Source organism: Pollicipes pollicipes, unplaced genomic scaffold (assembly GCF_011947565.3).
Source record: "Pollicipes pollicipes isolate AB1234 unplaced genomic scaffold, Ppol_2.1 Scaffold_5724;HRSCAF=6776_pilon_pilon_pilon, whole genome shotgun sequence".
Classification (NCBI taxonomy): domain Eukaryota; kingdom Metazoa; phylum Arthropoda; class Thecostraca; order Pollicipedomorpha; family Pollicipedidae; genus Pollicipes; species Pollicipes pollicipes.
This window is the reverse complement of record NW_023596746.1, coordinates 967,017-979,975: the sequence shown is the minus strand read 5'-3', so window position 1 is coordinate 979,975 and position 12,959 is coordinate 967,017. Positions and strand designations below refer to the sequence as shown.

The 12,959-nt window shown below is 57.8% G+C and overlaps 1 protein-coding gene and 1 pseudogene across 1 annotated transcript; one reads left to right on the top strand and one right to left on the bottom strand.

Moving 5' to 3' along the window:
• The first annotated feature begins 1,308 nt into the window (after nucleotides 1–1,308).
• LOC119102276 (uncharacterized) lies at nucleotides 1,309–4,978 on the top strand. Its single transcript, XM_037225644.1, has 4 exons — nucleotides 1,309–3,017; nucleotides 3,319–3,730; nucleotides 4,224–4,417; nucleotides 4,544–4,978. Exons 1-4 carry the CDS (start codon nucleotides 2,019–2,021, stop codon nucleotides 4,976–4,978), a joined length of 2,040 nt encoding a protein of 679 aa, XP_037081539.1. The 5' UTR covers nucleotides 1,309–2,018.
• Nucleotides 4,979–7,911: 2,933 nt separating this feature from the next.
• Nucleotides 7,912–11,502, bottom strand: LOC119103473 (protein N-terminal asparagine amidohydrolase-like; annotated as a pseudogene).
• Between the last annotated feature and the right edge of the window lie 1,457 nt (nucleotides 11,503–12,959).

Genomic DNA, 12,959 nt, shown 5'->3' with positions numbered 1-12,959 from the left:
AACCATAGAGGGCGCAAAATTAAGTGGGCCGAAATCCGGACACAATCAGTCTTTGGGGTAGGTTAGGTCAATGATTTCGGCTGAGTCCCGCCCAACCGATTTTAGAAAGTCACGCCCCTGTCACTGATGCATCAGATCCAGACTTCTTCTCGTCTCCTGTGTGTCTTAAGCAGTCTTCAAGGCATTCACAGTGACCCGCGTAGCTTCAGTCCAGCCAGTAGCAGTGCCACTGCATTAAAGACTGTGCTTCGTTTTTTTCTCATACTTTCTGCGCTCGGCGGCCGCAAGCGTTATTACACGCTGAGACACAGAGCAGTCCCCTTGAAATAGCCCGGTCCTGTCACGCAGGCGCGGCCCGATCCGGCAGCTGATGACGACGCTATGGGTCGGGGAAGCAAAGTTTGCCAATCACCATGCCCAACAGAATGGCGTAGTAGCTCCCTCCATCCTTTTGACCGCCTAGTAATATCACGTTATATTGCGACTCGTGAAACAATTTCGATATCAGTAGATGGCGACCCCCTTGTGCTGCCCACTACGTCAATATATGTATATATATATATATATATATATATATATATATATCTGTAATATATATATCTATATCTATATCTATATGTTTATTTATGCGTGTGGGGGGATATGTGTTTGTGTGTGCATTAGTTACGTCTCGAAAGATATTGCTGGACAAAAAAAATTGCACGCATCAGATAAATGATGAGAGATACCGAGCACCAATGCTAAGTTGTTCAATGCATTAGCAAGAAACATTATTCACATAGATAAGACAGTCGTAACAGCCTTATTCCTCGGAGAATAACCAGGAAGTGGAGATATGGTTGGGTTGATATTTCAGCAACATGCCTTCGTTGAAACAATAACTGAAGTGACTTCTACTATGTTTCGATAAAGGTATGTCGCCGAGATACCAACCCAACCTTATTTCCATTCTCTTGGTTATTCCCCGAGGAACAAGGCTATTACTACTGTCTGCTCTATGAGCACCAACCCTAGTTAATTAACGGAACGAGGAATAGCCCCAAAGCTTGTCACGTGGCCCAGACTAATTTCGCCTGTTAAAAGCGCCATTGCCTCTTTTGCGTCACATACACCATAATTATGGCTTAGATGCGTTTAGTGTAACTTATATTGCCCCAGCGTTCAACGTTTCCAGTGTGCGATACCTCGTGTGGTACGCTTAAGGCCTCGGTGCGAGGCGTATTTGTGCTGCCAATAACAGAGCTTCAGTAAAGACACAATGCTTCCGTCCTGTTGTTTTCTCAAGAGAAAGGCTTTTGTCAAGGATGTCTGACCATTCACCGGAATCGAGTCCAGACACAGATCTCAGAGAGCAGGTGACCACGAAAAAGAAGAAAAGACTCTACACACCACGAACGCGAACGAGACGCATTATAACTGCCGGGCCTTCTCAGAATCCTGAAGTTCCAATAGCCGAGTCCGATCTACTCGACTTCAGAAACCGCGTTTCACCACCACTGCCGCGAGGGGAATTGCAAGCATTACCTAAGGAGTCACAAAACCTGACATCAGAATATGACGCATCGTGTGAGTCTCTCGACATAAAACATCCCGAACTAGAATCCCGAGACCCCACGGAGTCGGAAGCGACGCTGACCCCGGCGGGATTGCGATGTCAGGAAAGTATCGTGAACGACGACCCACAGGAGGGACTACCTCCGAATACAAATGTCCACCTCTCCTTTGACGCTGGGTACTTGGCATCTTCTGATTCACAGTCCGCCTCAGACTTTCGCACAGTTGTGGAAAAATACACCCAAGACCCGGACGTTGCACAGTGGAACCAGAACAGAAATCCAGAGATTCGGATTCATCATCAAATCATCTACGACCGATTCCCTGATGGTCTGGCAGCTTTTGCGGCCAGGATTGGCCTGAGTGCTGTGCCACCAGTGGATGGCGTACCTGAAACTGGCATCGAACCGGAGAGTGCTCGACAACGCTATCGCGAGGTCGGCCAGACCAGCTCGGGCGGCAGCATGATGGACAGTTCGGTGTCCGTGAAGCAGGAGCCGGATAATGAGCCGGCGGCCCCTACAGACAGCCGCAGCGATGTCTCGGCCAACCACATCGACGCACCGTACGACGAGGGCTTCGAAGCCATGCTAATCACGCGCATCCAGAACCGGATCCGAGAGCTAGGCGGCATCGGCGAGTACGACCTCTCCGACCCGACCGACCTTACTCCCGCCGGCCGCCAGGTCAAGCAGCGGTTCGGCTTCCTCATCCAAGACGGCAGCGACGACGAGCAGGCCGGCCCGCCGTCCGTGCTGAAGAGCCGAGAGCGCGGTCGGCGACGACGGCGGCGCGTGCCCGACTGGATGCTGACGGATGTGCCGTCGGACGAGACGCTCCGGACCGACCCGGCCGCCCAGTCGTCGGCCACGTCGGTCAGCTCAGAGCCGCCGTTCGCTGCCACGCACCCGCCGCGCCGCTACGTCGGCTCGCCCGAGTCCGAGAGCGAGCTGTCGGCACTGCGCGACGTCCGCGCCGAGGGCGGCGACGAGTTCGTCGAGGCGGTGCTCTGGCGGCTCCAGGAGAGCCTGCGTGCCAGCCACAACTTCCGCGAGTACCGCGACTCGGTGGCGCGCAAGAGCGACTACGAGCGCCGCGCGGAGCGGCACCACCAGGACACGGCCAGCGACGACACGGACGAAGAAAGCAGCAGGAGCAGCGCCGGTCGCGTCCACTTCCAGAAAAAGGTGCTGGTGCGTCCACTCGGCAAAGACCCGCTGCTCACCGAGTACCGGCGGCCTTACTCCAAGGTCTCTAAACAAAAGCTCTCCGCCGTCAAGGAGTACAACCCTGAGCCAGATGACCCGGACTACGAGGACTCGCTGAAGGACAAGACAGAGGCGGAGGCCGCGAAGGCGGCGGCTGCAGCGGCGGAGGCAGATCAGACGGATGCTGCTCCGACGACGCCGCCGACCGCGCCGGCACCAGCGCCCAAAACGCAACCGGGATGGAAGAAACTATTCGTAATTATCTGCTTTATTTCTGAGTGAGATTGGTTCTTCAAGCCGCAATCAGCAGCCACAGCGTTTAGTATTCATGTTGCTTTGGCGGTAAATTGCACCCGTAGAATGCATGCGGGGAAGGGTGATATCGTAACATATCAGCGTAGGGGGATCTAAATGTACGGATTGAGACCCTAAAATCTCGCGTTTCTCACGCTTTTTTGAGAGCATGCTGGATACAACAAAAACATTCCTTCAGCTAATGCAATCCGAAATTTATTCCAGAACATGCACCGACGAGCATTTGTCCGGATTGTTTCAGTGTTGTGTTGGTGGGGCGGAGGAACCAGCCGCCAAAGCTCCACCTCCTCCAAAGCCTGCAGCTGCACCACCAGCTCCACCAGGCTCCACCAGCTCCACCAGCTCCACCAGCAAGTTGGCAAAACAACCTGAAGTGAAACGAAAGAGACGCAAAGTCAAGAGCCTGCAGGTGAAGGACTTGGACCCGGACACCCCCAACGAAGAGCTCCGGACGCTCCACATGATGTTTGACGACCAGCTGGAGCTATGCAAGCTGACCGATCCGGACACGGATCCAAGTCTAGACGACCCGTCAGAGCTGTCGGACCCCGACTCTGAGCACGAGACGCCCTGTTTCGCGGACTTTCTCAGAGCATGCGGACTCCCGGATGCAAAGGTCGACGACTATATGAAATACTACAAGACTCACAAAGGTAAGGAATGATTATGGTCCATAATGGTCTGGTCACAAAATATCTTAAACGCATTTAAAGTAAGAATTCATGTCTGGCTTTATTCCGTTTCGTTCTATAAACAGAGTTTCAACCATTTGTCGCACTTATGCACCATGGGCCGTGCAACGATCACAACGGGCGGCTGTGTCTGGCCTTTGCCAGGCACGTCAAAGATTCTGAGCTCGTAATGGAACTCGGTGCGGGTGAACAAGGGTAGTCACCCATCATATGTAGGTAAGGGTTTTCTTTAAACCTGAATGCACTTGGCACTCGCCGAAGTGCATGAACGTGTGGGCAGCACATTAGAAGTGCAAGTTAACAGCTATCAGATCGTTTTAAAAACCCAAACCAGATGCATTACCATGCGGATAGTCTGCTCTACAGAGCGGTCAGAGCCTTCAAACTACCAAGTCCGTATCCAATAGAGGCCCGCGTCCCCGTCCGGGAGCGCTGAGCCTTCTCGCCCCGGCAGGACTGACCGACAGCGGCCACGGCGACTGGGCAGGCACGGGTCGAGGCTCGAGTGACCGGCCGTCCAGCGCCAGCAGCGGGGACGACCCCAGCTGGTGGGATAAACGCGCCCGCGAGCGCCGTCAGGACTACCGGCGCAAGCGGCGCGAGCACCGCGAGTACCAGCGCCAGATCGAGACCCAGCGCGACCTGGAGGTGGGAGAGCCAGTTGCGGCCGCGCGCTCGAGACGCAGCGCGAGCTGCTGCGTGAGCGCGAGGTGCAGCGCGAGATCGAGCGCACGCGCGAGTCCAGTAAAGAGCGCAAGGAGCTGCCACCTGGAGGAGGAGGTGCTGGAGAAGGAGCTGCTACGGCGGCTGTTGGCCGAGCTGCAGAACGAGCAGGTGCGTGCCAGGGATCGCGAGAAGCGTAGGGTGGTGGCCAGGGTTTCTGGAGGAGGAGCTGATCACGAGGCTACGACTGGAGCTGGCGAGGCTGCGGGAGAGGAGCGAGGAGCGGAAGGGAGCATATGTGCCACGCAGCTGCTCGAGGAGGAGGCCAACACCCGCGAGCTGAACAACCGCATCGAGGAGCTGCGCAGGCGGATGGAAGAGAACAAGATTCTGAGGGATTATGAAAGGGACGAGGAGCAGCAGAGACTCCAGCTGCTGGAGGAGCTTCTCGTCAAGGAAAGGCGACGAATGGACATTCATGATGCCCAGCGCCCTGAAAGAGCAGGACTTGGAGGAGGCGGACAGAGATCTCCTGATGGACATTGAGACTCAGTCCGGGGAGGATGAAGCGAAGAGTCAAAAGCGTACGAGGAATGCGCAAGGGAGGTTGTGAGGAAAAGTGAGGAGCATAAGGCAATACGTTCAAAGCTCACTGGTGAAATTCGCAAAAGAGAGTTGGTCAAGCGCAAATTGATCTCACTTCAAGATATTGAAAAGACAAACCCACGGCTTTTCCAGTTGGCCAAAGTAATGGAACAGGTCAGCAACGAAAAGGGTTGCGTTGAGCTGGAGTACGATGAAACTGCGTCCTCTTCTGGAATTCTGAAAAAGGAAAAGCATGTCTGAGGGTGAAGGGATAGCGGACCAAGAGCAAGGGCACCAAACAAGACTCGAAAACCGACGGGGAAGCAAACCGATGGTGAAGCGGGGGAGGGCGTGCCAGGCTTGTCAGAGGATGCGTCCGAGTCCCCTGGCGTCGAAGCGAACATCAACGAAGAGGGCGCCGCCACGGAAAAGGCTGACGATGGGGCTGAACAGTCTGCCGAGGCTGCCGGGGACGAAGCATCTTCCAAAACCGGGTGCCCCTGACGGAGCCACCGACCAATCAAAAGACCCGGATGTGAAGGATTCCGAAAATGTAGAAACGCGTGCTCCAGTGGACGCCTCACCCGATGGCGAGTCTTCTGCCCGTCTCGAAGGGTTCGGGGGGGCCGCCGGCGAAGAGCCGACACAGTCGGTGCGGACCTGGTCGACGCCAGTCCAGCGCCTGCTGCCGATGAGACGGCTCCGACAGCTCCGGGGCCGACGGAGGCGGAGACGACGGCTCCAGGATCGTCAGACGGCACCAACCAGGCCGAGGTGCGCCCGAGGAGGCGGAGTGGCCCGCGGCTCCAGGAGTCAGCAGTGCAGGTGGCTGCGTCGGGCACCGGGGGCGGACGGGCCGGCTCGGCCGGAGCGCGCCGGCCGGTGGAGCAGGGCGGTGTGTGTGTGACGGAGGGCGCTCGTCCGAAGCGGCGCCGGCGACGGAGCAGGGCGGCGGTTCAACGGAGGGCGGCTCGCCCGAAGCGCCAGTAACGGAGCAGGGGCGGCGTTCACGGAGGGCAGCTCGCCCGAAGCGCCAGGACGGAGCAGGGCGGCGGTGCGACAGACGGTGGCCCATCTGAAGCGCCAGCGACGGAGCAGGACGGCGGTGCGGACGGGCGAAGGCTCATCCCGAAGCGCCAGCGACGGAAACAGGACGGCGGTACGACAGAGGTGGGCTCGTCCGAAACACCGGCGACGGAACAGGACGCGGAGCGACGGACGGCACGGCTGCGGTGGTAGCTGTCGTGGTTACGAAACCAGGAGGGTCTGGAGGTGGAGCAGCCGGCGGCGGCAGCCAGCCGTAGCGACGAGGTCAGCATCAGCTCTATGTCAGGCGTCAATGATCTCTATGAAATTGAGCACGGCATGAAGTAAACGTCGGCCCGGCTCAGCGCAGACGGGTCTTTTTGGCCGGTGAATATCGACAACAAATCAGGACAGTCGATCCTGCAAGCAGATAAGTCAAGCAGACTTCTCGGCAACGTCGTTAACGTGTCGAATGGCGCCCGTACCTCGTCTGTGCCCGCCCTTAGCACTGTATGCGCACACGTGATTTGTAGGAGCTGTGTGACACAAGCTGTTGACACGTATCCGCAGTTGGATTTCACGTTAGTGGTGTCCGCTCCCTGTCGTATATGATTAAAAATATCTCACTTTGTGCGGAATCGCGTTTTTCATCACTTAACATTAGGACGAAGACGAGCTGTTCCTGTCTGAATCACCGAAGCTAGAGACCGTCCGTGTATTTTGCTTAGCTCTGGATCTAACAAAGTGGCAGAGAAATTTGACACTTTCCTTGCCACATCGGAGTCGTTTCGACCAGCTGCCCGCCCCAAGATGCCACTTGCTTGAACCTTCATCCGCACTAATTTTCTGACATTCCGGTGCACCACGCCTGGTCGGTTGCCAGACCACCGTTCTGTTGGGGTCGTTGGTTGGAGACGAGGTGTGCATCGAGTGCCGATTATTGTAATTGTTGGGCCGATACAGTTTTCAACAAACGCAAGCCCGCCAATTACGGCTCAGTCGCGAGTAATAACTGAAACAATATGCTGGGGTTGTCCCAGCAGTGAAAAAGCCGCGGGTTGATCGCGATCAAGAACAGCCCTGGCCCCACCACATCACCAAGCGTGCTTCCAGGTAACATGAGTGGATTCACAGCTCGGCACGGTAGCTACTACTCTTTTTCATCGACTATACGTGGTATCTTAAATTGAATCACCCGCGCTACACTTGTATCGTCGAGGCCAGTCACGGACTTGACCTTCCCGATCGGGTGAGCGCTATCAATTAAACCAGCGGAATGCGTTCCACGCCAGTATTCGGGAGTCCGGCATAACGAGGCGCGTCGGCTACTTGGACCATTTTGGTGTTCAAGGGTTGCAAACGTGGATAACCGTGAAGCACAGGACTGATTCCAACACATACCATGCTGAGTTCCTTACTACTCATCATTGCATATCACGAGAACGGGATACCGCACTGGCGCGGTGTGATAAATGCCGGGTAGGAAAAGACAGGGCTGTCATTTTTCAATAGTATTTTGATTCTCTCCAACACCACGGCTCAGTTCAACGGTACAGCGCAAAGTGGTGCAGTTTGCCAGCCAATGGCAACTCATAGTTGGCACAAGCAAAACTGCTGGTTCGACGCTCAACACGAACGCGAAAACTGAAGAGAATGCTGCATTACAGAAACATAGACAACGCCATCCTTAAACGATAAACAAAAAGCAAGAAAAACATCATCAATGCTGTCTGTAAAATGTGACTAACCAGACAACTGCAGTATGTGCAGGTCAGAGGTTCACTAATCACCCTAACCCAACCATAGCTGCTAATACTAGCGAGTGGTGTTCTCGGGCGACCACATTCAAGAAAGGCAGCCGTGGAGACGACTGCCATGCTCCAGAGAAAAGACTGCACGAAACGCAGACACAGAATACTTAAAACAAGCGTCGAATTTGGCACCACTGGAATGAATGCCGTCGAAGGCGCCGTTGGTTGCCGGTGCGCCACTTTCACCGCGGTACAGCAACAGCACAATAATATCAGACCGCGGCAAAAGCGGTAAGGCAATCGTATCACTACAGCCGCCGTCGGCCACTGGGTCCAGCAAAGGCTTGCCGATACTGATAACATCTCCGTCAACACGGCATAACTCTCCTGAACGTAACAACAAATAAAGTGTCTCGCCATGGGCAGCCTGGAGAACAGACTTGTGCCTTCCATTGTCTGGCCAGCCCGCCAGCACGCCCAGTTTGCACAGTTTAGCGGCAGATCTCCGCCCCCTGTCCACACAGCTTAGCAGCGGATCTGCACCCACTGTCCGGACAGCTCAGCAGCAGATCTGCAACCGCCGTCCGTCCGGACAGCTTAGAAGCGGACTTGCACCCACTGTCCAGACAGCTAGGCAGCAGATCTGCACCCAACGTCCAGACAACTTAGTAATGGATCTGCACCCCTGTCCTGACGGCTCAGTGGCGGATCTGCACCCACTGCCCGGACAGCTCAGTAGCGGATCTGCACCCACTGTCCGGACAGCTCGTCCTTGCGGAAGTAGTGCGGCCGTCCGTCCGGGAAGATGGTGATGGCCGGGAACGGGTGCTCCTGGATGTGCTTCAGTGTGCTCCGCACCTGTGAGGCAGCCAGAGGTCACGCCACAGCACTCTCGCCCCCCCCCCCCCCCTCCACGTCCGCAGCGTCTCAGCGACAGACGCCCGGCATCCCCGGAGTGAGACCACACAACGAACGGGGGCTGACGCTGGGGAAGCTGCCCCGAACCCCACGGGCACCAGCTCGGCACCAGCGAGACAGCGCTAGAAGCGGTGTAACTCGGCGCATCGCTTCCTTCACTTCTAGACGGTCTGAGTGACAGCGATTTCAGAGTTAAAGTTAAGCCTCAGGCCATACACCAATAAAATCGCTTAAACATACCCGAGGTATCAGCAGGAAACGCCGACGGACGCCGAACACAGACGGCGTTTTCTGATGCCACCAGTGCAGACGGTCACGTCTCACCTGCATGGCGAAGTGGGGCGGCTCGACCTCGGGGCTGGTGGAGAGGTGCTGCAGCAGGAACTCGTCGCTCTGCTGCAGCCACAGGTCCACACCCCGCAGCGGCTCGTAGTTGAACGGTCCGATCCGCAGCAGGCCTTGCTGACAGTCGTAGATGTCCAGTACCTGGCCGCGCGGCCGACGGAGCGGGTTAGGTCACGACGGGCAGGTCTGGTGCGGCTCAGGCGGGTGCGGGTCAGCCACGGCCCGCACAGGGGCAGGTCAACAGCGGCCGTCGCAGGCCCTGGCGGAGCACAGGCCAGTCCGAACACAAGACGCGAAATGGGAGGCGAAAATCCTGCCAGTCTACGTGATCTTACAACGGAAACGTGCTCTAAATATGCCGCAAAACGCGGCATAAGAAACATCTTCGAAGCGACAAAAAGCACCGGCAGCGAAACACCGCTAAGCCACACAAAATCAAGCTCAGCCTATAGAGGCAGCCGCAGGCGGCTTCATTCACAGTCGCGGTCGCAGGCTGCCACCCTGCCCACCTGGTGTCCGCCGGTGTAGAAGCGGGCTGAGCGGAGGCCCAGCTCGGGTCCCTTGTCCGGGAAGGTGGCCGGAACAGCTCGCCCGTCTCCGTGTTCACGCCCACGCCGTACACACACCGGCCAGTTCATGCCAGCCCGGATGATGGTGTTGAGGGTCGCCAGACAGCAGGTCACCAGGTCCACCTCGTACGGCGACTTCTGGAACGAGTCTGCGCCAGGCGGCGAGGCGTCAGCGAGTCCTGGCCACCGGCCTGCCACACGGCCTCATACACAGCGGCACAGGCAGCGGGTCCCAGCCACCGGCCTACCACACGGCCTCATACGCAGCGGCACAGGGACTTCACTTCGTCCCTGGTCACGTGGACCAAAATGATATGCAACAGACCAGCCGTACGCCAATAGAGCTATATATCTCGTTTGGATGGGAGAGCGTTATCCCATCTCCTCTCACCAAAGTTTTCTCCAAATATCAAGCACACATCACCCCTTTCCCCTCCTCTCAGTCACCCAAGACACTAAAAGCACACAAAACAGACACTGCAAGGGAAGCTACCTGTTTTCCCGAGCTGGATAAGGTCACATGTAAGCCTGGCTCGACAGGGCATTCTGGAAAAGCTAAATGACTGGGCCTTGATCCCGTTGCACAGCAGGTTGCGGGGAGACAGGATCCCCACCAGCTCTAGGTGCCGGTAGACTGCGCACAACAGCACAGCGCCGTCAACGGCGGTCCCCAATGCACCGCCGGCAGCAGTGCATTGTTGTATTGTCTCCAGCCCCGGTGTATCACACACTGCAGTACAATGCTACCGGCCCCGTTCCCAGGCACACCAGACGTCCGGCACTCGCCGAGGCCGGCGACTGTCTCATACACTGAGAGCCCACACAGCGTACCAGGCCGGGGACGAGACCGGACCGTGCGGCGCCACGCGTCCAGCGCATCAGCCACGCGTGAGGACCCTCCAACGGCGCCACTCACTGAGCAGGGAGAGCGTGAGCTCCTCGGAGACGCCGCGCGTGTCGCGGAAGCCGCCGGCCAGGTGCAGCTGCACCCGGCCGGCCGGGTAGCCCATGGACAGCTCCGATATGCGGTGCAGGATCGTCTGGATTGACTCCTCGTGGCCGCAGCCGTCCAGGTGTGTCAGCGCCGTGGCGCCCGACGCTGCGGAGGACGGCACGACGTCAGCGGCGCCCGACGGAGCGCCGGGCCGGCGGCACATGGGGGCGGCGGTCACAGAACTACGGGTCAGGGAGTGGAGTGAGACTGTCCCGCACGTGGGCCCACCTTCAGAGGGCACTGCCATCAGAGTGACACGCGAATGACTCCAACCAGCGTGGCCATGACAATGGCCTCACGCCGGGAGGGTAGCTGAAAGTTTCGAAGTGACAGCCATTCGGCATCGGCCAGTTGACGTCGCTATGATCCCGACCGCTGCGTCAAACGTCACGCGACGCCAACCGATGTGTCGCGGGTAAACGCCGACTCCCGTGTCAAATGACACCCACGTGACACTGACCGGAGAATCACGAACATCCACGTGACACCGACCGGAGCATCAACACCCACGCGACACAGACCGACGTGTCACGAACCAATGGCGCGCGACGCCCACTGACGCACCGCACGTGGCCCGCCAGTGGCCCTGACACCGAGGCACCACCCGGCAGCCCCCCGCCACTGACCGGTGTGTCGCAGGACGGCGATGTGGCACGTAGTGCAGTCATCCGTGCCCAGGATGGAGACGTTCTTGTCATGCGGCACGGTGACGGCCAGCTCGCGCTGGTTGACGTACAGCAGGCCCACAGGACCGATGCACTTGGCCGGAATGCTGCAGAACTGGCGCGCACCGTCCTTCAGGTGCGGGTAGTGCTGGTAGAGCGTGCGCGAGTCCTGCGGTATGTCGTCGATCGGGATGCCGCTGATGCACAGCACCATCCTGAAATGGCAGAGCACGACGGTCAGCGGCGGCGACGGTCAGCGGCGGCGACGGTCGGGGCGGCGACGGTCAGCGGCGGCGACGCTCAGCGGCGGCGACCGCCGGGGGCGGCGACGGTCAGCGGCGGCGACGACCACGGGCGGCGACGGTCAGGGGTGCCGCGCACGGGCGGCGGGACCGGAGCGTGCGCAGGAGCACTGCAGTCGCAGCCGGCGACAGGCACGCGACTGGTGGTAAACATAAGCTTCGGTATCCTTTTTTTTGGGGGGGGGGGGCTGAACGCGTGAGGTGAACGCCAATATAAGAATGGGCTGCCGTTTGTATCGCAGTGTTCTGTGTGAAGCAGTAACGTGTGTCCCCAGCTGAGCCAACATTTCGACGGTAAAAGACAGTTGGACCAACAACGACTACAACGCCGTCACAACGAACAGCTCCGTTTGCCTCGCTATCAACCAGCTGTGAGACACCGAGAGACACTTTACATAGGGGTCCTATATCCAAACACAACGATAAAATGCATCATCACGACAAGCCTGCCACCACACCGCCCATGGCTTTGGTTACTCTACAAACAGGGTCAACCGGGGTTAGTTCACAGAAGTCTGGCGATTTTAAGACTCATTATCAAGGGTACACAATGCACAGCCGGATCCATTTTCGCACTAATCGCTCTCAATTATCACGGATTTCAGGTTTCACGACGCGTTGGCACTGCTCAAACCTTGACCTCATTGCTGAAATGCCGTCGAACAACTGTGTCATCACCGATAAGGCAGGCAGAAGTATGGGACCTTCCTCGCACAGGAAGAGCAATATCGCAGAAGCCGTGGCCAATCTCTCGCGCGCTGCTCCGAACACACGAACACCTTGAGTGCCAAACCAGATCACGTGGTGCCTGCGGGCGGCGCCTGAACCACCCAGCCTGTCATGCCGGGCGAGGCAGGAAGACCCCCAAAGCATCCCGTCCAGAAGAGACTCCTCAGTGTCACGCGGAGAGAGGCCTGGCTGGAACTACAATATCGCCAGGACAGCGCCCATCTCTGCCGAGTCACATTCGAATCTTTTGCTATCCAGCCAGCGGAATCTCAACCATTCGCCACAGAACGGACCTCCGACGGCACGCGTGCGGCGTCACTGGCCTCCGGTCCTGTCCAGTGTCCACATGCGAGTGCGAGATCGCGTCACTTTTTACGAGTACCACCGCTGGGACCCGGCACGGGCTGCGCGCTGCCGCCCCAGGAGGGCGGAGGCATGTCGCGGGATTTGCCGCCTAACAACGCGGATATCTGGCATATCAGTTGTCCGGCCGGTTGTCACACCACTGGGGCAGAAAGTAGTTTCAGCAACCCAAGGGCGGCTGGGTTACTCGGCTGCCGCCCTAGATCGGATTGGCGTGAGACGGCGGATCATGTCAGACGTGTAGGCTGGCCTGGGCAGCGAGTGGGCGATGCCCTCGCTG

Bases quoted from the DNA above. Each gene is read 5' to 3' on its own strand.
- LOC119102276 (XM_037225644.1), top strand. From the start codon at position 2,019: ATGATGGACAGTTCGGTGTCCGTGAAGCAGGAGCCGGATAATGAGCCG. The intron at 3,018-3,318 runs GTAATTATCTGC...GGATTGTTTCAG, and splicing joins CGGGATGGAAGAAACTATTC to TGTTGTGTTGGTGGGGCGGA. The intron at 4,418-4,543 runs GTGGGAGAGCCA...TGCCACCTGGAG, and splicing joins AGACCCAGCGCGACCTGGAG to GAGGAGGTGCTGGAGAAGGA.